Source organism: Saimiri boliviensis, chromosome 7 (genome assembly GCF_048565385.1).
Source record: "Saimiri boliviensis isolate mSaiBol1 chromosome 7, mSaiBol1.pri, whole genome shotgun sequence".
NCBI lineage: Eukaryota > Metazoa > Chordata > Mammalia > Primates > Cebidae > Saimiri > Saimiri boliviensis.
Genome location: NC_133455.1, coordinates 49,993,454 through 50,020,830, shown reverse-complemented (window position 1 = coordinate 50,020,830; position 27,377 = coordinate 49,993,454). Strand labels below are relative to the sequence as shown.

Below are 27,377 nucleotides of genomic sequence, written 5' to 3'. Positions count from 1 at the left end.
GCTTCCAGCTTTGTTCTTTTTGTTCAAGATGGCTGTGGCTATTCTGTATCTTTTATAACTCCAAACAAATTTTAATTTTTTTTTCTAATTATGTGTAGAATGTCATTGGTATTTTGATAGGGATTGCACTGAACCTGTACATTGCTTTGGGTAGTATGATCATTTTAACATTATTAATTCTTTGGATCCATGCACATGGACTATTTTTCCATTTTTTTTCTATCCTTTTCAGTTTATTCAGTGTTTTATAGTTTTCCTTGTACAGGTCTTTTACCTCCTTGGTTAAATTTATTCATATATATTTTATTTCCTTTATAGCTATTGTGAGTGGAATTGATTTCTTCATTTTTTTAATCTAGTTCACTATGTATAGAAATTCAACAATTTTTGTATGTTGATTTTGTGTTCTGCAATTCTACTAAATTTGTTTATTCTACGAATTTTCTTGGTAGAATCTTTAGGTTTTTCTATCTATAATAAGACCATGTCATCTGCAAAGAGGGATAATTTTACTTCCTCCTTTCCAATTTGGATTTCCTCTACTTCTTTCTCTTGCCTAGTTGCCCTGATAAGAACTTCCAATACTGTGTTGCATGAGAGTGGTAAGACTGGGCATCTTTGCCCTATTAAAGTTCTTAGAGGAAAAGCTTTCAGTTTTTTTCCTTTTCAGTATGATGTTAGCTGTGGAATTGTCATATGTAGCCTTTATTATGTTGAAGTATGTTTCTCCTATGTCCAGGTTTTTTAAAGTCTTTATCATGAAGGGATATTGAATTTTATCCAATGTTTTTCTACATCTATTGAAATAACAATGTAGTTTTTGTCCTTCATTCTGTTGATGTGATGTGTCACGTTTATTTGTGTATGTTGAACCAGCCATGCATTCCTGAGATATATCTCACTTGATCATAGTGTATTATCTTTTTGATACTCTGTTAGATTCAGTTTGCAAGTATTTTGTTGATAATTTTTGTGTAATGTTTGTTAGAGGTATTGTCCTTTAGTTTTATGTTTTTGTTGTTGTGTCCTTATCTGGTTTTGGTATCAGCGTTATGCTGGCTTCGTATAATGAGTTAGTAAGAATTCCCCACACTTTAATTATTTGCAATAGTTTCAAATTAACTGGTATTCATTCTTTTATAAAGTTTCAGTAGAATTCATCTGTGAAGCCATCCAATCCTGGAATTTTCTTTGTTTGGAAGACTTTTATTAATCACTGATTCAACTTATTACTTCTTATTGTTCTATTCAGGTTTTCTGTTTCTTCCTGGTTCAATGCTGGTAGGTTATATGTGTCTAGGATCTTACCTATTTGCACTGCCTTTTCTAATTTTTTTGGTGCATAGCTGTTCATAGTAGTTTCTAGTGATTATTTGTATTCTGTGGTATTTGTTGTGACATCTCTGTTTTTGTTTTGGACTTTTAAAATTTGGTTCTTTTTGCTTTTTTTTTTTTAGTTGGTCTCACTAATTGCAGATTTTGTTTATCTTTTCAAAAAACAATTTTTTGTTTTATTCTCTTTGTAATTCTCAATTGCATTTATTTCTGCTTTGATCTTAATTTTTTTCCTTCTACTAATTTTGGATTTGGCTTGTTCTTGCTTTTCTAATTACTTGACATGTATCATTAGGTTCTTTATTTGAAATCTTACTAGAGTTTTGATGTAATTATTTATTGTTATAAACTTACCCCTTAGTGCTGCTTTTGATGTGTTCAATAGGTTTTAGCATGTTATGTTTCTGTTTTCCATTGTTTTAAGGAATTTTTTAACTTCATTCTTAGTTTTGTTGTTGTTTTTTTTTTTTTTTTCATCCATTGGTCATTCAGGAGAATGTTTTTTTAATTTCCATGTATTTTTCATAGGTGTGAATTTTCCTCTTGTTATTGATGTTTAGTTGTATTCCATTGTGGCCAGATAAGATACTTGTTATGATTTTGATTTTTAAAATTTGAGACTTTTTTGTGTCCTAACATATGGTTGATTCTGGAGAATATTCCATGTGCTGATGAAAAGAATGTGTATTCTGCAGCTGCTGGGTGAAATATTCTATAAGTGTCTGTTCTGTTAGCTTCACCTAATATGCAGTTTAAATCTAATGGGTTTTTTTTTGTTGTTGTTCATCTTCTGTCTAGATGATTTATTCAATGCTGAGAGTGAAGTGTTGAAGTCCCCAACTATTACTATAGTAGGGTCTATCTGTCTCTTTGGATCTAATAATACTTATTTTATATATCTAGGTACACCAGTATAAGTTGCATCTGTATTTAAAAATTGTTATATTCTCTTGCTAACATAATCCCTTTATTATTACACAGTGTCTCTCTTTATAGCTATTGGCTTAAATTCTGTTTTGCCTAATCTATTCCTGCTCAGTTTTTCCGTTAGCATAGAATATCTTTTTTTTTTCTTTTTTTCTTTTCTTTTCTTTTCTTTTTTTTTGAGATGGAATCTTGCTCTGAAACCCAGGCTGGAGAGCATTGTGTGATCTTGGCTTCCAAAGTGCTGAGGTAACGTGTGAGCCACAGCACCTGGCTGGAGTATCTTTTTGTAATCCCTTCACTTTAAGCCTGTAAGTGTGTTTACGAGTGAGGTAAGTTTCCCACAGACTGCATATAGTTGGGTCTTTAAAAATAAACCCATTTTGCCAGTTTCTATGTTTAAATTGGAGAATGTAGTCCATTTGCATTCAGGGCTATTATTGACAGGCAAAAACTTACTTTTCACACTTTTAAAATGGTTTTCTGGTTGTTTTTTATGTCCTTTTTTTTCTTGCTTACTTCTTATTTATTTTTGTGATTGGGTAGTTTTCTGCAGTGATAAAATTTTATTCCTTTCTTTTTCTCTTTTGTATATCACCTCTACCAGTGAGTTTTATCATTTCATGCTTTGATAATGGTGATTGTTATTTTTTGATTTCAGATGTAAGACTCATTTGAGCACTTTTAAAGGCCAGTTTAAGGGTGATGAATTCTCTTAGCTTTTACTTATCTGTGAGCTGTGAAAGATTTTATTTCTTCTACATTTCTGAAAGATAGTTTTTCTGGGTATCATGATCTTGGCTGGCAGTTTTTTTTGTTTTATCTTTCAATGCTTCGACTATATCATGCCATTCTTTCCTGGCAAATAAGCTTTCTGCTGAAAAATCCACTGTTAGTCTAATTGAGATTCCCTTATATGTGACTTGATGTTTTTCTGTTGGTGATTTTAGAATTCTTTATTTGTTCTTCACTTAAGATAGTTTGACTTTAATATGCCTTGGAGAGGACCTGTTTGGGTTTCATCTATTTGGTGTCTTTGAGCTTCCTCAACTTGGATGTTCATTTATCTTCCAAGACTTGGGAAGTTTTCAACTATTATTTCCTTAAGTATGTTTTCTATACCTTTTTCCTTCTGGAATACCCATAATGCAAATATTTGCTTGATAGCCTTAATGGTGTCCCATAAATCCTGTAGGCTTTTTTCTTCATTTTTTAAAATTTATTTTTCAGAAGATCTATCTTCAAGTTCAGAAATTCTTTCTCTCAAAGCCCTTTCCTACACCAGCATTCTCAAAGTCTATAATTTTTCAAGCCTAGTGTATGAACTGAAATTAAGATCTTTGCTGAATTTTTTAAAGTAACTCAGCAGAAAACAAGTACTGTTCCAGTCCACTAATAATTTCCCTGTAATCTGTTCAACTTTGTAAGTTGGTCAAATCTAGCAAAGAGATTGACCAACTGGAAACATTTTATTTTCAAATATACCTCTAAGTATTCTTATGAAAAAGTGGGACAAAGAGATAATGGAATTCTGGGAGAAAGTTATATTTATTTTTAAAGACCTTTGGAGGAAGGGCCAGCTAAGGTATTCTAAAGAAGCTGGAAAACTACCTTCTAAATAACTGGCTGACCCCATCCTTGAGGATTCAAGGGACCATCTTAAGCCTCATTCTTCTTGTGGCAGATACTGTACAAATGAGTAATGCAGTGGGTTAGCTTGTCATGCTACCTGGCAACTATGATGGAGAGGTGACGTCAGTATGCTGGGGCTGAAAGATGTGTCCTATATTTGGATGCTCAGATGAAATTGTCTGGGTTAATGTCACCTTTTAGAAGCTGCATTAAAGGGAATGACATACCTTTTGAAAGGGATGCCTTCTTAACTATAGAAAATGCAACCAAGACTGACAGTGGCTTGTATTGCTATTTTGTGCACAGAGGGTGGTTCAGTGACATGAAAGTTACCCTATCATTGGAGATTAAACCAGCCAGGAACACAAGTGTTCCCATGTCATCTAGAGTCTCTACCTCTGCTCCTCCAATGCCATCATCCATGTAGAACCATGATCCAGTAGTAACTTCACCTTCTCCAACTCAGCCAGCAGAAACTCAGATTACAACATTGCAGGAAACAAGGACACAAGCCACCAACTCACCATTGTACTCCTACACATCAGATGAGAATGGCACCATGACACAATCTTCAGATGGCCTTTCACATAACAAACTCATGTCCCCAGCACAAAGTCCACAGATGGCTACCACCTCTAAGGGAATCTCTGTGGGAATCTGTATTTCTGCCTTGGTGTTTCTCACTTTTTTGGATGTCAGCATTATCATAAAGTATTTCTGTATCATATGCAAGATGCTGTACCTGCATATGGTTTTGTTGATTGACCTGCTATATTAGTCTGTTCTTAGACTGCTATAAAGAACTACCCAAGACTGGGTAATTTATGAAGGAAAGAGGTTTAGTTGTCTCAGAGTTCTGTAGGACTGGGGAGTATTCAGAAAACTTACGATCATGGCAGAAGGAAACAAACACATCTGTCTTCACATGGCAGTAGGAAGGAGAAGAATGAGAGCTGAGCAAGCAGAGGAGGCTCTTATAAAACCATCAGATCTCGTGAGCACTTACTATCATGAAAATAGCATGGGGAAAACTGCCTCCATGATTCAATTAACTCCTACCAGGTTCCTCCCAGGATACATGGGGATTATGGGAACTGCAATTCAAGATGAGATTTGGGTGGGGATACAGCCAAACCATATCACCTTCTAATTGGAGCTTTGCAATGTGCAGGTGAAAGACAAGTGCAAGCAGCAGACAGTATCTACATTATTGAGGTTAATCTTTATATCGTGGAATAAAGTGGTGCTCTTTGAGGTTTTATGCCCATGACTGCAGAAGATGGTGACTGGATACTACTGTGTCAGACACATTTTAAACTCCAGGATTATTTTTCTGTTTTAGTTTCATCTAGCATTTCAACATGTCAGTAATATTGAGTAGAGTGAGTCTCTAGCTCTGAATTCTATAGAGTCAGCTTCATTGTTAATATAGTTCTTATTTTTTATACTAAAATGGACTCGATCTTTCTGATCATTGCAGAGTTCCCTCTCAAACATGAACACTTTAGAATTGTATGTTCTCTTTAGACTCCATAAATCCTGTGTCCATCAAAGAGGATAATCACTGACAACATAGGAAATGAATTTCTATCTTGGCACCAAAGCTGTCCAGAAGAAAGAAATAGGATTTAAAAATCAAATCTGATTTGAAACTTCATTTGGAAGAAATGTGTGGTTATTTTTTATTTCTATATTGTAACTCCAAATATTACATTTCTTAGTTTCCCCCAAGGGTGCCCAATGAACCCAGGCTTTTATTTCATCGATGAAAATAAAATAGGAGTGAGTCTAATTTGACTGTAACAGGTATATCTGTTTCTCATGGCTCTGGAAATATGATGCTTTTGGTACTTGATCCTGGATCAGGCTAGCTATTTTGCCAGTAAAAAGAAGCTGGGTATTTTACCAGTCAAAAGAAGTGAATGTGGACCAAGCAGACACGAGGAGGATAAAGTCATTTGCCATGTGATTAAACCCTTTTATGCTGTTTCTACTACATTTCTGCCACAATACTAGTCACTATGGTAAATAACCATCAGGTTCTCAGAACTAATTTTTACAAGGCAGGGCAGAAGTGAAAGGGAAAAGAGGAAAGAATAGGAAAAAAACCTTTCTGCCTTAGAAAAGTTACATTGCAAGTATTACAGTGTTTGAAACTGTCACTAGTTTCAACCCAAATTCTAAACTTGTAAATGCCGTCAAATTACTTATATATTTAAACTTGTTTCAGAAAGTTGAAGGATCTTTTTCACATCTAGTCAATTACAGTGTTTTTTTTTACAATACAATTGTGGGCTTATTGTAAACATATCTTCAGTTACCAGTATAATTGTTTAGAAATATAATTGACAAGGGCTAGATTTGTCAGAAGAGAACCATTTCTACATGAACAGTTAAGGTTGAGTATTACTTTCTATTTCAATTGAAGTAAATCCTGAACAATTCATGCTTGGTGTTTAGAGGTGCTCCAACCATAATGGTCTAGGAGGACAGGATGCTCGCTTTCAAAGGCGACATTTTCAACACTGTTCTGTAGAGGTCTAAGAAAGTCATAGATCCTTTGAATGAAGGTCCTTGGGAAGTAATATTGTGATTCATGGTATTTCAGATTTTCTAAATGAGACCAGCCTGATCTGGCCTAAGTTTTTTTTTCATACTATAGTGTTTATTTTTTTAAATTTGATGCAACATGCATAAACCTGTGAATTTGAAATTAAAGCTCAGATTTGTAGCTTCTCTGAAAAGACATGGGTAGATCAGACTGCATTCCTGTGTGGTCAGGGCTCCACTAGATGGGGCCGCATTCTCTAGCCCCCAAGTCCTCATCTTCTCTGCCTCCTCACTTTTGTTACCTGTCTGGTACCTGTAGGGCTTTGAGTTTATGGCACCTACCCTATTCTCCATACTCTTCCTGGAGAGTTATTATGCATGTTAAAGGCTCTAGGAATATAGTTAGCTTTGTTTAACAAGCATTGCCAAAACTTTCATGAACACATGAGCACAGTGACTAGTAGCATTCTGTGAAACAGAATATATAGGGACTTAGGATAGTAAACAGAATTTAAGAGTGTGAGTTCTGATCCTAACTCTTAGCAGTAACACCGTATGACATTAGGGCACATTACTCTTTATGTCTAAATCTTTTTTATCTGTTAGATGTAATCATTTCCATACCAGCTGTGTCATATGATGATAACTCCAATAAACTGTAACTTTAAAAAATACAGATTCTGAAGCAGTTTGGAGAATTTATTTTAAAATACTATACGAATACAAAGTGTTTCCTCAGAAAATTTCATAGTAATAGCAGACCCAGCATTAGCACTCAGTAAATAATTTCAATGGTGCTATATTCACAAGGCTCTTGGGTATCTCTTTTTTCAATAGTTTATTTTTCAAAAAGCTGATGAGAAATTTTGCTGTCCACTTATACTATAAAAAGTTGTCAATAACAGAGAGAGAATAGATGAGAAGGGAGAAAAGGGTGGAATCTACTTAATATGAAATTTTCCTAAACATACATTAATATTGTAGATTGCATTGAGTTTTGTTTTTTGTTTTTGATTCTTTGAGAAGCAGTTGAGATTCCATTACCTACAATCTATCTTGGAACGTTGGGACATTGGTGTAATTAAGACTGTATATTTAAACTTAAAAAATTTTCACATCTTTAAGAAGTAGCAGAACCAAATGTTCACTTATGTCTATAAAGATTAAATAATTTTGCAAGTACATGAAAGTGTGAGGAACTCTTAGCGGTTGTCTAGGTTCGTTTGTATGTGCACTCATCACTAACATTTTTTGTTTTTTTCATTTTGAAAAAAAAATCTTCTGCTTGGTCTAGTCTATTATTGAAGCTTTCAATTGTATTTTTTATTTCGTTCCTTGAATTCTTCAGCTGTAGAATTTATATTTGGTTCTTTTTTATATCTATCTCTTTAATTTCTCATTTCTGATTTCATTGATTGTTAATCTGTACTAAATTTTCTTAAGATTTTTTAAAAATTATTTCTCTGGCATTTTTTATCTTTCCTTATAGTTGGGTTCCACTGCTAGAGAATTATTGTGTTCCTTTGGAGGTGTCATGCTTCCTCGCTTTTTCATGTTTGAGGTGTCCCTGCATTGGTTTCTGTGTAATTGGTGGAAAAGACACTGTCCAATTTTACGGAGTAGGCTTCATAAAGAAAGGCTTATTCGTATGAATGGGTTTTGGGATATTAGTTGGGTGGGGTGCATTGGCTGTGGTCCTAGGTGGATGCAGTAGTGTAGTATCCACATAATTTCTTCTGATGCAGTCCATGCTAGTGGCATTTGTGAGTGTTTCAGTGGCCCAGGCTGAGAGAGTTTGTGGACAGTGGTGGTGCAGCTTTGCTAAGGTGTCCTCACTGTGCCATTTCTCAGATTAGAGGTGTATGCCTGCATATAATGGGTTAGCCAGCTTGGAGCTGGCATTGGGGTTATGGGGAGTTACTCTGGCTGGGAGCGTATACACACAGTTGCTTGGCCACCTGGGGGTGTGACCACCAAGAGCTGCCCACAGCGCTGTTTCTCAAGGCCTGGGTCGGGGTGCAAGGCTGTTGAGCTGACCTGGGGCATGTTATCCAGGGCTGTTCTGGGGGGGTTGCTTCTCAAGCCTGGGATGTAGATACACAGCCACTTGGCTGGCTTGGAGGCTTATATACTGGGAAGGTCCCCAGAGCTATTTCTCAGGCCTGTGTCATGGGCCAACAGCTGCTCAGCCAGCCTGGGTGATTGCCCTCCAGAGGCACCCTGCAGGGCTCTTTCTCAGACTGTGATTGAGTGCATTAGGCCTTTGAGTGGCTCAGGGTATGGGGCACCACAGGTCTGTTTGTACATCCTTGGATGCAGGTGTGTAGTACTTCACCTGGCCCCAGAGCATGTCAGTTGCTTGGAGGCTTCATGGACTGTCCCGCTCAGGAGAGGGCATGCAGCAATTTGGCCAGTTCAAGGGTAGGTATACACTAGACAGGATTGTCAAACTGTTTTTGTGTCTGGAAGTTAGTTGGTTTCTCTACTGTAGGACCAGAGTGACAGCCAATCCTGGACCCAGGCTCCATGCAGCTTAGGTTGTGACAGTCAGCCACCTGTTTGGGCTTGGGAATGAAGATAGAGCCCCAGTGGTGTAGAGGTACAGTGTTAGTGACCTACAGAGCAGTGTACACTCCTGATGCTACTCTGGTCTTAAGATGGTTCTGTGCTGTAGAAACTTGGTGTACAAGGCTAGGTGGGAGTGGGGAATGCACACTGTGTGGATTCCTGGAAGCTCTCCAAACTGGGCTCACCACTTATGAAGACTATGAGATTCTCTTGTAGGAAGGATGGTAGGTGTTTGTGGTAGCAATGGGGGCTGGTAGCGTTCTTCTGCTTACCTTTTCTCTGTGACAGGAAGTTTCTGCCGATTTGGGGCAGATTCTCATCCAATCAGAGAAGATAGAGCTATAGAGGCTAGGTGTCTCCAAGCTGCTCTCCTGGACTTCTGATCACCACAGGTGCATCTCCATCCACTTCCATGCTGTGCTCAAATGCTCTCCCTTCAACATTCCAATCAAATCTCATCTGTGTATTCATTGCCTTGTCTCTTTCTTGTATGGGGGGACTAGCATCAGGCATCTGTAGTCAGTCTTCTTGCTGATGTCACTTTGTTTGTTATTTTGTTTTTCTGGATATTTCTGATCTGCAGATGATAGAGTTTGTTGGTACAGAGCCTGCGGTTATAGAAGGCCAACTGTATACTTCTTATGCTCTTGTAAGAAGAGGCCATTTTTGTTTTTTGTTCTTTTTTTTTTTTTTTTTTAATACAGATTTGCATATGGTTTTACTCTTTGGAGTTATCCCTTGGCTTTTTTGCCTCAAACATACAATGCATAGCCTAAAATATCCAGTTTTGGATCTCTCAAAACATCAAACTTTTTTTTTAATATTAGAGTAAAATGGTGTTCTCACCTTTTTTCTCCAGAATACACTCAAAAGCAACAAATAGAATGAGAAAGAGAAACAAAACTCTCTTTGACAGTATCATATCTTAAACTATATATATTACAAGGTATAATGAAGGTAAAAGAGGGATTCAGAAAGATACCAAGAGGAAATGCCCACAGTTACAGATCTCAGACAAAATCAACAGAACATAGTTATCTAAAGTGTCGTATCCTGAGGAACAAAATCAACAATCCCTAGTTTGAAACTAACACAACTGATGACAAGCATGGTGCTTCCCAATTTGACACAAAAGAAAATGGAGCACCCAAGAAATCACACTGAAGAAACCTGTTTTTAGGAAGCAAAATAGGAAAGGTTATGAGTTCTGAGTTATCGTACAACTGCTGCTCTTCGGCTGGTAGAGGAAAGAACTAAAGGCTATAATTGAACACACACAATTTTGTGAGATGAGAGTTTTTGCTGCCTTGAAGTTCAGGCCTGGATTTAGTCCAATATATTTTTCTGCAAAAGTTTTCTCCAGCAGGAACTCATTTGATTAAAAAAAAAAAAAAAAAAAAAAAAAAAAACGGCAAACTTTTAAAAAGGATGGGGAGTGTGTAATCCGCATGGGTTCCGTACAAAAGGGGAGAGTTTTTCTGGAAGGCTTCGCAAGAAATTGAATGAGACAAAGCCTTACTTCCCACTACCCTTTGTACTTTTTAAAATTCAAAAGAAATTTAGTGCAATAATAAAAACAATAGAGACTTTGAAAAAAATAATAAATTCATTTAAACATTTGCAAATAAATCTGAGTACAAGTCCTTTCAGATTTTTACTCATTTTATGCAGCCTCTCATATATTCTGACCACATCTAATTGACAGAAATGTCTTTAGGTGACTCTCCGTTATCAGACCTTTCACAAAGACATTAAATTTATAGAATCAATTTTTCCTGTTGCTTTCATATTTCATTTGTTATGTAATACTTATTTATATGATAGATTGAGTATTCCTTATCTAAAATGCTTGGGACCAGAGTGTTTCAGATTTCAGATTTTTTTTTAATATTTACCTTATATACTTAGAAGTTGAGTATCCCTAATCTGAAAAATTCAAAATCTAAAATGCTTTAATGAGCATTTCCTTTGAATGTCATATTGGCACTCAAAAAGTTTCAGTCTGGGGGCATTTCAGGTTTTGGATTAGGTATATTCAACCTGTATGTTACGGCAATAATGTAACTGGCATAGCAAGTTTAGAAATAAATACAATTGACCCTGTAAAATAAAGCTTACCTAGAGAGCATAAACACGATTGAACTAGAGAGAGGCCTGCTAAATACAGGAGTTCAACATACTGTAGGTATTTGTTTTAGGGAAAAAAAAAATGAAAAGTAATACTCTTTAATGGATTTGTTAAGTGAATGTTAAAAGAAACTACCTTAAGTATGGACATATGCTATTGTGTTTCTGTTGCCTTTGAATTTTGCTCAAAGATGTCTTGTTTTAGATACAGTGTTGTAAAATTTAATTTTAATCAAAAAATGTTTGAGCTCCTCCTATGTTCCCTAAGCATAATAAAAAATGAAAGTAAATACTTCCTTTTTAGTGGTTGAAATTAAACAATATTAATAGGATGTTACTGGTGGTTTTAATTATGATGTGCTGCATACCCTGTATCAGTATAAAAGTTTTAAGTAATTTAGAATTATCTTGACCTGCTTCATGAATATCCTTAGAGAGAGCTCTTCAGACACCTAAAACTGTTTTAAATTGATGTCATGTTTATTTTACTTTAGGATATGTTTGACAAGGAAAACTATTTTTGAACTATTGTTAAATTTGTTGTTTTTTTTATCTTGAAGCTGCCAGAAAAAATTATAATGAACTACTATGAGAAGTATAAGCCTCGAATGAATGAGCTGGAAGCTTTTAATATGGTAAATCTCAGAGTTAAGCATATTAAATTGGGTATGTTGCTAGACTTGAATAGAGTCCTATTAAATTTTATTATGGGCCAAGCAATCTATGTTGTTTTTCTCTTACTGTAGAAAAACTGTTTGGGATCATTTCCTATTTCAGGATTATATTAGGTATCAGTAATGTAATAAAGAGAACACATGGTAGATTTCTCTTTAAAAAGTATTATAAATGTACAAAAAGTTTCAGAGTCCTTTGAACACATATTGGTCCCAATGCGGTTATTTCACAAGCATTCCTTTTAATGAATTTCATTCTTAGTACCCCTTTAAAAGCTTTCTATCACATCTGATTGCTTGGAGTCTACCTCACAGTCACCTAAAGGACATTCTTTTTCTATTATTAAAGAAAACCTTTTGATCTCTGAAATATTCATTTTCTGAAGATATACATGGATACTGGAGATTGAGTCTATATAAACTTCTGTAGATACCTTTTCTTAAACATAAGTGTTAAGGAAATAAGCTAGTCTTTTTTTTTTTTTTTTTTTTAAGTACCTCCAACCTATCTATTTTTGTTTTAGTTGAAAGTTGTTCTGGCTCCTTGTATAGAGACTTTGATTCTTCTGGATCGACTTTGTTACCTAAAAGAGCAGGTAAATTATGTTATTTTAAAATACATAATAAATATTTTACTCAATACAGTAATATAGATCCACTTATATCTAGGATAAGGTTCTTTCACATAAAACTAGTAAGAACATTTTTCTCATTATATTTTCATAGTTTAAATATTCATTCCATCTCTTTTTAAACATATACACATATGGACAACAGATGTTTTCAGCAAAGCTGCTATAATAAAGTTTACATTCTTTTAATTGTATGGTAATTACTATACATAGGCAGTGAACATAAACCGCTATATATGAAATATTATATAACTGAAATTAATAAAGGCCAGACGTAAAAGATATTGTATATACATTTCATTTTGTAAGAATTTGTCTTTTAATTCACTTTTGGAGTGTTGGCCGTATGGATTCCACAGAACAGAAACTTCTGATCAAGGAAGATTCCTTCTTTTTTTTTTTTTTTTACAATCTTTATTTTACCCATAGCTCAGAGTAGAATCTGCAAAAAATATTTTCCTTAAAGACAACCTCAAAGACAATATTTTTGTCATTCAACATAGATAAATAAAGTTTGATGAACTGTTTAAATTAAACCCATTCATGGACTCACCAAATAATTCCACTATAAACTCTTTAACAATTTTATTTTGTCATACAGGGAGCTTTACTTTCTTCTTTTCAACAAATGCTAATTGGAACAAGTGGAAATTTTAAAATGTTTGCTTTGTTCTAATTTGTATTTTTATGGAGAAAGGCAATTTTTAAATATGTAAATAATGATATACTTTCCTAAGCTGCCAACTAACTTCAAACCGCTGGAAAGCTTTAGTTCCTAAGTTAGTAGGTCATAAAATCAGTACCTATTTTACTAGATTTTCACATCTCTTTTCAAAGCAATCTCCATTGACCTATGTACAAGAGGTAAGCAAAACAGTATGCACAAAGGTTAACAGATTGTAATGAAATAATAGAAATGATGTGTTATTTTTAATATTTCAATTAATATCTTATAATGCACATTTATGTTAGAAAATTTGAAATACAGGGTGTATAATAAAATTAAGAGTAGTCATAATACTACCTTTAATAGCTTCAATTATTATATTTTTAGTATACTTTCTATGGAATCTCTCAAATATATATGTGTTATGTATATATATATATAGTTATGTGTGCACATTATTTGTACTTTGATTAAAATTAGAATCAAATTATAAATGCAGTTTTACATCTAATTCATTTTATATATTTTATTCAGAATTTCCCACCATATTAAATGTACTATAGAAAGTGAATAATATGTCATCATAAAATAATTTATTTAACTAATATCGATTTGTGATTGGCCACTTCTAGTTTTTCACAACCATAGCAAACAATAAACTCGTAATTTGCTCTCTATATACATCCTTGTTTCCTCAGCATAAATTTTCTTGAAGGTGTAATTGTGAATGTTAATTTTGTTTAACAAAGAATAATAATTTTCTGTGATATAGTTTGTTTTTATGTATTTTTTATATTACAATACATAATCTGACTCATCTCTCATATTTTTCTTTAACAAATGGTTGTATATCTAAATCACTTACCAATTTGCAGGAAGATATTGCGTGGTCTGCTCTTGTGAAGTTGTTTGATCCCGTGAAATCTCCCAGATGTTATGCTGTTATTGCTCTGAAGAAGCAGCAATGATTTCCATTGGAGCAAATTATTAGATGTATTTTTCTATGAGATCTGTTACTGAGATTGCTTTTCTAAACATTTATGTCCTGTTTTATAAAAATTTTAAAATGATTGCTCTATATTTTAAATAATAAAATAATGGCTAACAACAGAAGGTTAAAATCCATTTTTCCATTGTCAAAGCATATATTAATAAAATAAGAACCCATGATAATAATATAAAAGGGTTGACCTACATTCCTGAGTTAGTACATCAGTAGAAGATTGTAATCTACATCTTAATTCCTATTCAATATTTAAGACCCTCTATATCTGCTACAAATCACATTTTGATTTATTGAATTTAGCACAGATAAGAGGCAAAGGTAGTTGGTGCTGAAGATTATTTGCAGTTTCATCCACATTTTGGAAGTGTTTTTCTTTTACCAGGAGGAAAAAAAAAATTTGCATTTAAAGGTAAGAAATATCCAGGAACCAGGTCAGAGACTTAAAAGTGCCTCATTTAAAACACTTTACACTGGGTTTTAATTTAAGTACATGGGATAATTCCCTTAAAGAAAGTTGTATCTTATAAGGAGATACTCTCTTTAGGGATTCTTGAGGCAATTTATCTTGCTAAAAGAAAGTGATGGGTTGACACTTAATGGAATTACCATATAGTCTGTAAAAAGCCAATCTGAGTAAACCAGGAGTCAATGGAATGAGGCCAACACCCTGCCCATTATGAAACAAGTCCTTTTTATTAGCAGAAAACTTGAGGATTCTAATACATACCAAAAAGGTGAACAGCTGGAATAAAGCTTCCTTGATCCTCAACTAGAGAGATTTTATAAAATTTTCCAAAGCAAAAAAAAAAAAAAAAAAAAAAAAAAAAAAATTAAAAATAACTTTTTTTAATATTGGCATCTATCCAACAAATAAGAATAATTATATGTCTTTGTATTATAATATTGAGTTTACAGTCTATATATGTGTGTGTGTGTATATATATGTATACACATATGGATAAACAGATTCTTTGTACAGATAGTACAATACTTGGAAAATAGGCCATTTTTAAGCTTTTTTTTCCTACACAATTTTCATATATCTAGAAGTGGAGAGTAGAGTATAAGGAATTCCCATGTATTCATCACAAATTACAATATAATTATCAACACTTTAACAATTTTGTTTCATCTATACCCACATAAACATGCACATGCACACCCTACCCACACATACCCTAGCTGGAGAACTTCAAAGCAAATTCCAGGAAGTTTGTTACTTCTAACAGTTAAGAGTTTTGTTTTGTTTGTTTTTTCATAACATCTATAATTGTCTCATTCACATATCTGTGGCTGCAAAAGTCTTTATATGAGTTTCTTCAATTCAGAATCTAAACAAATTTAACACCTTTGCATTTGCTGGATATGTCTCTTAGGTTGTTTTAAAAATCTGATGATTTCCCCTCCATTTTTAAAATTTCACATCATTTTTATTTTTTAAGAAACCAGACAATTTTTTCTATAAATATGGATACATTCTATAGAGTAAATTTCTACATTTATCTGATTATACCCTCAGAGAGCCATTTAATACAACTTCCCAAGTATTTCCTAAAAGTTGTTAGATCTAGAAACTTAAGAGAGTCAAGTTAATATTATGTGTTTGTTTTTGTCTTTTGGCAAAAATACGTCATAGTGTTATGTACTTTCTGTTACATCATATCAGGAGACACGTCTTGTTTGGCTGTTCCATATTTAGTGATACTAAGACTGATCAGCAGCTTCAGTTGTTTTGAGTCTTATTTATTCAATATAAAGTTTTCCCATTAACCTTCCTTTGAATGGTTTTAGCAGCCATTGGCAATGATAGAAAACAGGAAGAAAGAAAACCAGACTGAGTTCATTTGTCATATTCATACTGACTGCTTAAGAATCCTCCTCAGTTTCAATATGTCAGTTGCATTCTTTCTCCTAAATAGCTTTCTTGTTTCAACATGCTGTGATTTCCTCTTATTGTTGACTATATAGCTATTTCAGAAGGAACAGAAAACCTTTTCAGCCAACTTTTTTCTTTTATAATTTTACTTTCCATATAAAAGTTTAAAATTCTTTCCTCATGCCCAAATATTTTTATAATATTTATTTCTCATTATAGTAAAGAAAAATATTTTATATGTGTAAAACATCTTTTAGCATAGAGAAGTTATAACAGGCCGGGCACAGTGGCCCACGCCTGTAATCTTAGCACTCTGGGAGGCTGAGGTGTACAGATCAGCAGAGGTCAGGATTTCCAAACCAGCCTGGCCATCATGGTGAAACTCTGTCTCTACTAAGAATACAAAATTAGCTGGGCATGCTGGCACATTCTTGTAATCCCAGCTATTTGGGAGGCTAAGGCAGGAGAATCACTTGAACCCAGGAGGCAGAGGTTGCGGTGAGCCAAGATTGCATCATTGCATTCCAGCCTGGGCAACAAGAGCAAAATTGTCTCAAGGAAAAAAAAAGGTAAGTTTCAACAGTATCATCAGCAAGGCAACTTGATAGTAATTTCTCTGCTTTAAACAATTGTCAGAAATTGTATACATTCATTAATGGTTTCCATTTTTATGAATCAGTTAAATGTGTGATGCAAGCATCAAATCAATATGAGTTAGCCTGCATTCGCCACACTGAGATGATAACATTTCCACAGAAAGCAAAGAAACAGAGTATTTTAGACTACAGCTTTGTACACATGAATCCCATTGCAATGGTTGTAGACTCTCATCTCATAAAAACTGCACTTGGGGAACTAGTTTACAGTTCAGCCAAAGAATGTGGTGCCTTGGCATGAGCACAAATTCTGACAATTAAATTCTGAGTGAACTAAAGCATGACAGTGCTTAACATCTTGGAGCCTCATTTGTAAAATGGGGTTTTATTTACTTTCATTTTATAAACATTGAAGCTTACCACTTGTCAGAGATTAGGCTAGGCATTGATAGTATGGAGACAATATGTCACTGTCTTCAAAGAGCCTACATACAGTCCAGTGAGAAAGATAAACAATAAAATTATTTATTACAATAGTTAACAATTGTCAAGATCAGAACTCAAGGGTTTAGGATATAGAATTTTTGTTTGTTTTCTTTTTCTCAATTTTTTTTATTGCATTTTAGGTTTTGGGGTACATGTGAAAAACATGCAAGATTGTTGCAAAGGTACACATATGGCAGTGTGATGTGCTGCCTTCCTCCCCATCACCTATATCTGGCATTTCTCCCCATGCTATCTCTCCCCAACTCCCCACCAATTTTTAAGGGTGTCTTCAGAGCAATAGCCAAAGAGAACAGGGACTCAATAATAGTAGTAGTATAGTTTAGACTCAAGTGAGCTAAATAGTTTTGTATCATTGGGTAAGTCACTTAACTGTTTAGTGTGCCCCAGTTTTCTTATCTGTAAAAAGTACATAAGAATAGAACTCATAAGATTGTTAGGAAGATTTAAGTGTATGAATATGTTACGGAACTACCTAAAAATGCCTCCAAAAAAAAAACTGCTAATGAAATAAAGCTAAGTCTTTTGTAACTCACCACAGTAACAGAGGGCAGTGCCTTGACAGGCTTCACAGTGCATCTGAAGGGGGAAATTAGGGCAGAATATATATAGGATTTGGAGGTCTGGGCTCAAAGGTAGAGAAAAAAACCTGAGATTTGAAAAAGTTAATTACGTAAGAGATTAGGATTAGCATATATAGCAATGCCAGGGTCTTGAAGCAAGTGTTGATAAGTAAATTGTTGCTTGATAAGTGAATTCTTTGAGAAGTTGAGAGGATTGAGATAAATTATTGTATAGGAATTTTCTGAAGCAATGAAGATATTTATTGGGGTATAGTCCTATTTCTATACAAAGTTTTCCTGTAAAAAACAGATGAATCATGTTAACACGAGTGGTTTCAGTTCTTAAACCTAATATCTCTCTCATGCAGATGCAGATGGTTGCACTTCTCAATGTAAAGCACTTAATTCCACATAATGCATAGTATAAAATGAATAGTTCTGTTTGTTAAATACTCTAGACAGACTAACATGAACTTAACCATATTTATAGCAGCATTGATTTCATAGGATAAATGTGTTATAAATTCCAGTTAAACAACTTACAAATGGATTTTTAGTATCCTCGTTTAAAAGCTGAAGAATTCTTTAAATTTAAAAGTGAAATTGCAAAGCCAACGTCATACTAAATGGGCAAATGCTGGAAACATTCCCCTAAGAACAGGAACAAGACAAGGAATCCCACTTTTACCACTCTTGTTGAAAATAGTACTGAAAGTCTTGGCAAGAGCAATCAGTCAGGAGAAAGAAAGAAAAGGTATCCAAATAGGAAAAGAACAAGTCAAGTTAGCTATGTTCACTGATGGTATGATTCTATACCTAAAACACCCCAAAGACGCTGCAAAAAGATGCCTACTACTGATAAATGACTTCAGGAAAGTTTCAGTATACAAGATCAATATACAAAAATCAGTAGCATTTCCGTACACCAGTAATGTTAAAGCTGACAGCCAAATCAAGAGTGCAGTCCCATTTACAGTAAGGCACCTAAATAAATAAATAACACGTAGGGATACATCTAAACAAGGAAGTAAAATATATCTGTAAGGAGAACTACAAACACTGCTGAAAGAAATTATAGATGACACAAACAATGGAAAACCATCTCATGCCCATGGATGGGAAGAATCAGTATCATTAAAACAGCTATACTGCCCAAAGCAGTCTACAGATTCAATGCTATCCCTATGAAACAACCAATGTCATTTTTCACAGTATTAGAAAAATGTATTATAAAATTTATGTGGAACCAAAAAGAGACCCTGAATAGACAAAGAACTCCAAAGCAAAAGGAACAAAGGCAGAGGCATGGTATTACCTGACTTCAAACTATACTATAAAGCTACAGTAACCAAAAGAGCATGATACTACTTCAAAAACAGACACATAGACTAATGGAATAGAATAGAGAACCAGAAGTAAAGCCACACACCGATAACTATTTGATCTTTGTGAAAGTTATCAAAAGCAATGGGGAAAAGACTCCATATTCAATAAATGGTTCTGGGATAACTGGCTAGCCATATGCAGAAGGATGAGACTAGACTCCTAATTTTCACCATAAAAATTAACTCAAAATGGATTAAATATTTAAATGTAAGACTTCAAACTGTAAGCATACTATAAGAAAACCCAAGAAACACCTTTCTAGACTTTGGTTTGGGGAAATAATTAATGACTATGCCCTCAAAAGCAATTTCAACAAAAAATTGGGTAAGTGGAGCCTAACTGCACTAAAGTACTTCTGCACAACAAAAGGAACTATCAATAAATAGGCAGCCTATGGAATGGTAGAAAATATTTGCAAACTATGCATCTGACAGAGGTCTGATATCCACTTTCTATAAAGAACTTAAGGCAACAACCAAAAAACAAGTAACCATATTAAAACATGGGCAAGTCACATGAACAGACTCTTCTCAAAAGATTTACAAGTGGCCAAGAACCATATTTAAAAATGTTCAACATTACTAATAACCAGAGAAATGTACATCAAAACCACAATTAAATACCATCTCACACCAGTCAGAATGGCTTTCATTAAAATGTCAAAAAGCAATAAATGCTTGTGAAGCTACAGGAAAAAGGAAAACATTTATACATTGTTTGTGGGAGTTTAAGTTAGTTCAACCACTGTGTAACGTAGTTTGGAAGTTTCTCAACTTAGAACTGCCACTGGACCCTGCAATCCTATTACTGGGTATATACCCAAAAGAAAGTAAATTGTTCTACCAAAAGAATAGTTGTACTCATATGTTCGTCATAGCATTATTCATAATAGTAAAGAAATGGAATCAACTTAGGTGCCCATCAATGGTGATCACATAAGGAAAATGTGGTACATAAACACCATGGAATACTACATAGTCATAAAAAGGAATAAAATCATGTTCTTTGCAGCAACCTGGTTACAACTGGAGGCCATTATCCTAAGCAAATGATTGCAGGAACAGAAAACCAAATACTGCATGTTCTTACTTGTAATTGGGAGCTTAACATTGGATATGCATGGACATAAAGATGCAAACCACAGACACTGGGAACTACAAAAGAGATGAGGAATGGTGGAGGCAGAGGCTGACAAACTACCCATTGGGTACTATGCTCATTACCTGAATGACAGGCTCATTCACACTCCAAATCTCAATGTTAGGCATTAAACCCCTGTAACAAACCTTTACATTACCCACTGAATTTAAAATAAAAGTTGAAATTATTTTTAAAAAGAAATACAAAAATGGATACTTTTGTCCAATATTAATTAAAATATTAAAACCTACTTTGTCTGATTTTGATTTAGCTAAAATAAGCTAAAATAGGTGAACATTTTCAAATATGCTTTTTTCTTTCCTATTAATAATCAATGTTTTGTACTTACATGTTTTAGATATGTCTCGTCTAAACAGCATAGTGTTGGACCTTAGGTTTTCAGGAATTCAGTCTTTCTTTTTTAATTGAAGGATTTAATTTACAATTAGTGGAATTGCTGAATGAATTTAAGTCTACCATTCTATTTTTTGCTTTCTGTATGTTCTGTCTGTTCTATGTTTCTTGTTGTCTTTTATGGCCTTTTTTTTCTTGAGAGACAGAATCATTATCACAGATGTGGACAAGCAGAGCCTTCTGTTCTAAGCCCCACACATCAAAGGTCCTTGAACATTAAAGTCCTGTCTGGTGCCTGGGACCGTCTGGCTTGACAATGCCATCTGGGCAGGGCAGCCCTCACAGCCCTCATCCAGATTACAAACTGTTGGCAGTCCTTCTCCCCTTTAAGCAACCCTTAAAGAGACACTCTTCATAATGAATATAGTTTTCATTTTTTCAGGAAGATATAACAATTCTAAATTTAGTTAACATATTTAGTTAACATAATCTCAAAATATTTGAAACAAACATTAACACAAGAAGAAATAGAAAAATCTGTGGTCATTCCAGAAGTATCTTTACGTTCCGACCTTACAGAAAAAGCAAACAATATTATAAGGATGTAAGATTTGAATAATGAAATAAGTAAAACTAGCCTAATGTGCCAATACAGTACACTGTACCCAGTTTACTACAGAGTACATAATTTTTTTAAGCACATAAGGGAACTTTTAGGAATTTGGCTAGGTGCTGGGCTTTAAAGAAAATTTCAATGCATTTCAAAACGACATCACATACAGTGTAGTATTTTATCACGATGTACTGAAGCTGGAAAAAAATGCTTTAAAGTGAGTAGAAAATACTCATTTGGTGTCAATTTTAAAATTGTACAGTGAAATAATTTGAGAGTCAAGGAAATCACAGTAGACATCACATAATATTTTGAAATAAATAATAATTGAATGGAATCATAGTGGAAAATTGTGCATGAAAACCTATATGTTGAGCTAAAATCATGCTATAGTTGAAATTCTACTTTTGCCACAAACATTAGAAGAGTACTGACAAATCATTATAATGAAAAACACATTCAGGGGTGATATATGCATTCCAAAATCACTTCTTAGATAACTAACAAAATTGAAACAACTGTCAAAACTTACAATTTCTTTTAAAAAATATAACATTTAACTAATGAAAAAGGGAACATCACTATAGATCCTACAGAAATTAGAGCAACTCTCTGATGGCAGATTAATAAATTTATATGAAATGGAAAAAAATTCTAAAAGAAACACAATATAGCAAAACTGCCTCAAGAAGGAAAGTAAATTATAAATAACATGTGACTGTTTAACTGAATCTGGAATTAAGTCTCTACCTTTCAGTGAAGGTACTTTGTTAATGTTGTATGTAATTTAATCGATCACCATCTCTTAGCTGCTCTGTGACTAAGACCATGCTAGACACTAAAGGTGGAGAGAAAGATATTAAAACTTTGACAGTTTCTAATTTCAAGAGTTTGTAATCTAGTCATTGAAACATATATAATAGGTATATGGAAGAGTTAAGATTTAGATAATGACTTTAAGAAGATTTAAAAAAATAAGTTGATACATGAGCACACAATCCTTTACAATGAACTATGTCCTAGTACTGCCACTTCTGTCACCAACTGTGAGTATGGTGCATTAGTCATAGTTTCTTTCATGTTGTTTTTCAGTGTGTTCAGTACGATGGCTTATTTTCATGGAGAAGGACTGTTTAAGAAATAATCTTCTGTATGAAATATGTGCTGTGGTTAACCTGTGATGAAATGAACTCCCAGCTCCCACACCTTCCTGGATGGCTTGTAGTTGGCTACTGGCTGTATGCATTGTAATTTACTACTTGATGTATTTATGTTAGTGGTTTGCCTTACTCAGTTTGCAAATATTTTGTCATTGGAAGGCCTTTTTTAAAGTACAGTATATACTGTTTTCATTAGAATTTTCAAATGCACAATCTAGCAAAAAAGAGTTAACGTGCCAGCATAGAACAAAGTAGCATGTATTTAAATCTCATAGGAGGAATAGCCCTTAATTTACATTAAGTTATGATCAAATGTGGTCAGTTTTAGAAAAATAGAGAAATTATGCAAATTCCAGCCTAAAACATACCACATTGCCTTCTATTTGGTCAACATGGGATTTTGTGTACTTCAGATGATCATGTTGAAGTAACTGCACATGTATTCTTAATTAGCTGCCCTCTCAGGAGGGGCACAATCTTGTAATACTGCTTCAAATTTTCTAAGAAACATACTTGATCTGAATGGTGGTTTTCCCATCAAGCAAAATTTATTCAAAATTGTGTTTCAAGAGCAAGATAAAACAATTTCAGATGCCATTAGATTATAACAGACATATTTAGTGTTTAGGGGACTTCAGAATATTTTAAATTTTAGTAGATAATATAATGCTGTGTAGGTGGACCACTGAATAAAGGCAAAAGAGACAGAATTTTAATCATGAAGAAAAAGCGTTAGTGCTGTGCTTCCACTTAAACTTAAAAGGATAGAGCTAAAAAATAAAATAGAAATCAAAGCAGGGTTCACTTTTAATGTTGTAGGATGTTAGACATTGCTCTGTGTATGTAAGTGATGCCTTAAAAGTCCACATTTCCATTTACATTACTAGCTTATACTTGGTTTAGGAAGTTTAGGAAGCCATTCCTTAACAGCATGTTATGCTGAACTAAAGAATGATTTTTAAAGATCTTGAGGATCAATGTTTAGGATGTAAGAACTAAAAGCTTTTGCAAGATAAATTATTTCATAGATATCTTTTCTCTCATTAATAACAAGCACAGTTGTTTATCTTGCAGATAAACAAGTTTGAAATTCTTAAAAATGATTCATATTTTTAGATATCTAGCACAATTTTAATATGTAATTTTAAGGTGGTTATTGGTAATGTGTTTTTATTCTAATGCATTAACTTTTCTCTCATTAATAGTGAGCACAGTTGTTTATCTTGCAGAAATAACTTTTCTCTCATTAATAGTGAGCTCAGTTTATCTTGCAGGTTTGAAATTCTTAAAAATATGACTCACTTTTTAAATGTGGTTATTGGCAATGTGTTTTCATTCTAATGCATTGGTAGTAAATGCTTGGAGAATAATTAATATTGTTGCCATTAATAACATAGTTTCTAACCTTAATACAACAAAGTAGGGGTAAATCAACATAAGTTTCCTTAACTTTTTTTATTAAAATAAAATTAAGTCTCATAGCTTTGTTTAAAGTTAGGTAAATATTCTGATGTTGTAGAACTTCTGAAGACTGCAGTAGACTAATGGAGTCCCAACATATACACATTTAATATATGTCCTGATTTTTAGATTCTAACTTCTCTAAAAAATGCAAATTCATAAGGTGTATGGGATAGATATTTTGAGGGACCAAAACAAAAATGCCTGAAAGACAGGAAACAAGAGACTAAATCTCTACATCTTTTCAAAAATTGATGTGTGTGCTTTGTATCAAGGAACACATATTTAAATTCAATGAAACATCATTGGCCATCTATGAACTGGACACTGTGCTAGGTGCTTTTACACTTCTCTACCCTCAGATCAATAAAGTAATTATTAAATTAGTGCTATAGATAATATCAAAATATTCATTTACACTTAGGGAAAGTTTAAAGTAATATTTTAAACTACTTCATTCATTCCCCATTTACTCTAGGGTTTTAATTGTTTTCTACTTCTGTGCAGAAGTTCAGTGGTAGCTTGATGGGGATAGCATTGAATCTATACATTACTTTAGACAATATGACCATTTTCACGATGTTTATTCTTCCTAATCATGAGCATGGAATGTTTTTCCATCTGTTTGTGTCCTCTCTTATTTTCTTGAGCAGTGGTTTGTAGTTCTCCTTGAAGAGGTCCTTATACCCTTTGTTAGTTGTATTCCTAGGTATTTTATTCTCTTTGTAGCAATTGTGAATGGGAGTTCGCTCATGATTTGGCTCTCTGTTTGTCTGTTATTGTTGTATCGAAATGCTTGTGATTTCTGCACATTGATTTTTTATCTTGAGACTTTGCTGAAGTTACTTATCAGCTTAAGGAGATTTGGGGCTGAGATAATGAGGTCTTCTAAATATACAATCATGTCATCACAAATAGACAATTTGACTTTCTCTTTTCCTAGTTGAATACCCTTGATTTCTTTTTCTTACCTGATTGCTCTGGCTAGTACTTCCAATACTATATTGAATAGGAGTGGTAAGAGAAGGCATCCTTGTCTAGTGCCAATTTTCAAAGGAAATGCTTCCAGTTTTTGCCCATTCAGTATGATATTGGCTGTGGGTTTGTCATAAATAGGTTTTATTATTTTGAGATACATTCCATAGATACCAAGTTTGTTTTCTATTAAGATTGCTGGCAAGATGGCCAAACAGGAACAGCTCCAGTGTACAGCTCCCAGCGAGAGAGAGGCAGAAGGCAGGTGATCTCCACATTTCCAACAGAGTGGTGTCTGGAACGCCAGCAAGACACAGTCATTCACATCCCTGAAAAGGGGGGCTGAACCCAGGGAGCCAAGTGATCTAGCTCAGAGGGTTCTACCCACTTGAAGACCAGCAAGCTAAGATCCACTGGCTTGAAATTCTCATAGTCAGCATAGCAGTTGAAGCTCAACATGGGATGTTGGAGCTCAGTGTGGGGAGGAATATCCACCATTGCTTAGGCTTGAATAGGTGGTTTTAACCTTGCCTGTGTAAACAAAGGCACCAGGAAGTCCGAACAGGGCAGAGCCCACAGCAGCTCAGCAAGGCCTCTGCAGGAAGACTGTCACTAGGCTCCCTCCTTGCTGGGCACGGTATCTCTGAAATAAGGCAGCAGCCCATCAGGGACTTATAAATAAAGACCTTACCTTACTGGGACAGAGCACCTGGGAAAAGGGGCGGTTGTGGGTACAGCTTCAGCAGACTTAAACATTCCTACCTGGCAGCCCTGAAGAGAGCAGTGGATTTCCCAGCACAGAGTTTGAGTTCTGATAAAGGACAAACTGCCTCCTCAAGTGGCTCCCTGACCCGTATGTGTCCTAACTGGAAGACACCTCCTAGCTGGGGCTGACAGACACTTCATACAGGAGAGATCTGGCAGGCATCTGGTGGGTACCCTTCTGGGAGAAAGCTACCAGAGGAAGGAATAGGCATCAATCTTTGCTCTTCTGTAGCCACTACTGGTGATTCCCAGGCAAGCAGAGTCTGGAATGGACTTTCAGCAAACTCCAGCAGACCTGAAGCAGAGGGACTATTAGAAGGAAAACTAACAGAAAAAAAAAAAAAAATAGTTTCAACATCAACAGAAAGGATGTTCACTCAGAGACCCCATCCAAAGCCACCAACTTCAAAGACCAAAGGTAGATAAATCCATGACAATGGGAAGAAACCAGTGCAAAAAGGCTGAAAATTTCAAAAACCAGAATGCCTCTTCTCCTCCAAGGGATCACAACTCTTCACCAGCAAGGGAACAAAACTGGACAGAGAATGAGTTTGATGAATTGGCAGAAGCAGACTTCAGATGGTGAGTAATAACAAACTTCTCTGAGCTAAAGGAGCATGTTCTAACCCAATTCAAGGAAGCTAACAACCTTGAAAAAAGGTTAGACAAAATGCTAACTTAAATAATCAGAAGAGAAGAACATAAGTGACCTGATGGAGCTGAAAAACACAGCACAAGCACTTCATGAAGCATACCCAAATTTCAATAGCCAAATTGATCAAGTAGAGAAAGGATATCAGTGATTGAAGGTTAGCTGAATGAAATAAAGCAAGAAGACAAAATTAGAGGAAAAAAAAGTGAAAAGAAATGAACAAAGGCTCCACGAAATATGGGATTATGTGAAAAGACCAAATCTGCAATTGACCTGAAAGTGACGGGATGAATGAAACCAAGTTGTAAGAGACTCTTCAGGACATTATCCAGAAGAACTTCCCCAAATTAGCAAGACAGGCCAACATACAAATCCAGGAAATACAGATAACACCACAAAGATACTCCTCAAGAAGAGCAATCCCAAGATAATCATCAGATTCATCAGGGTTGAAATGAAGGAAAAAATGCTAAGGGCAGCCAGAGAAAGGTCAGGTTACCCAAAAAGGGAAGGCCAATCCGACTAACAGTGGATCTTGTGGCAGAAACCCTACGAGCCAGAAGAGCGTGGGAGCCAATATTCAGCATTCTTAAAGAAAAGATTTGTCAACCCAAAATTTCATATGCAGGCAAACTAAGCTTCATAAACAAAGGAGAAATAAAATCTTTTATGGACAAGCAACTGCTGAAAGATTTTGTCACCACCAAACCTGCCTTACTAGAGCTCCTGAAAGAAGCACCAAACATGGAAAGGAACAACCAGTAATCACTACAAAAACATGCCAAATAGTAAAGACCAATTGACACTATGAAGAAGCTATGTCAACTAATGGGCAAAACAACCAGCTAGTATCATAATGGTAGGATCAAGTTCACACATAACAATATTAACCTTAAATGTAAATGGGCTAAATGCCCCAATTAAAAGACACAGACTGGCAAATTGGATAAAGGGTCAAAACCCATTGGTGTGCTATATTCAGGAAACCCATCTCATGTGCAAGGACACAGACAGGCTCAAAATAAAGGGATGGAGGAAGTTTTACCAAACAAATGGAAAGCAAAAAAAAGCAGGAGTTGCAGTTCTAGTTTCCATTAAAATGGACTTTAAACTAACAAAGATCAAAAGAGACAAAGAAGGGCATTACGTAATGGTAAAGGGATCAATGCAACAAGAACAGCTAACTATCCTAAATATGTATGTATCCAATACAGGAG

General features: G+C 34.7%; 1 protein-coding gene and 1 pseudogene across 4 annotated transcripts in view; both read left to right on the top strand.

The window, feature by feature from the left end:
* The window catches only part of METTL25 (methyltransferase like 25), a 123,633-nt gene extending 100,250 nt beyond the window's left edge, over nt 1-23,383 (top strand). For 3 of the 4 annotated variants that reach the window (XR_012518401.1, XM_074402476.1, XM_074402477.1), the window contains 3 exons: nt 11,697-11,771; nt 12,335-12,406; nt 13,985-23,383. Coding sequence is in view for 3 of the 4 variants with exons in the window: in XM_074402476.1 (XP_074258577.1) it covers nt 11,697-11,771; nt 12,335-12,406; nt 13,985-14,077 (240 nt within the window). In the remaining variant the exon portion in view is untranslated. The remainder of the gene's footprint in view (nt 1-11,696; nt 11,772-12,334; nt 12,407-13,984) is intronic. The other variant, XM_039472269.2, reaches the window with a different exon arrangement.
* LOC141585028 (hepatitis A virus cellular receptor 1-like) lies at nt 1,588-10,418 on the top strand (annotated as a pseudogene).
* Nucleotides 23,384-27,377: the final 3,994 nt, after the last annotated feature.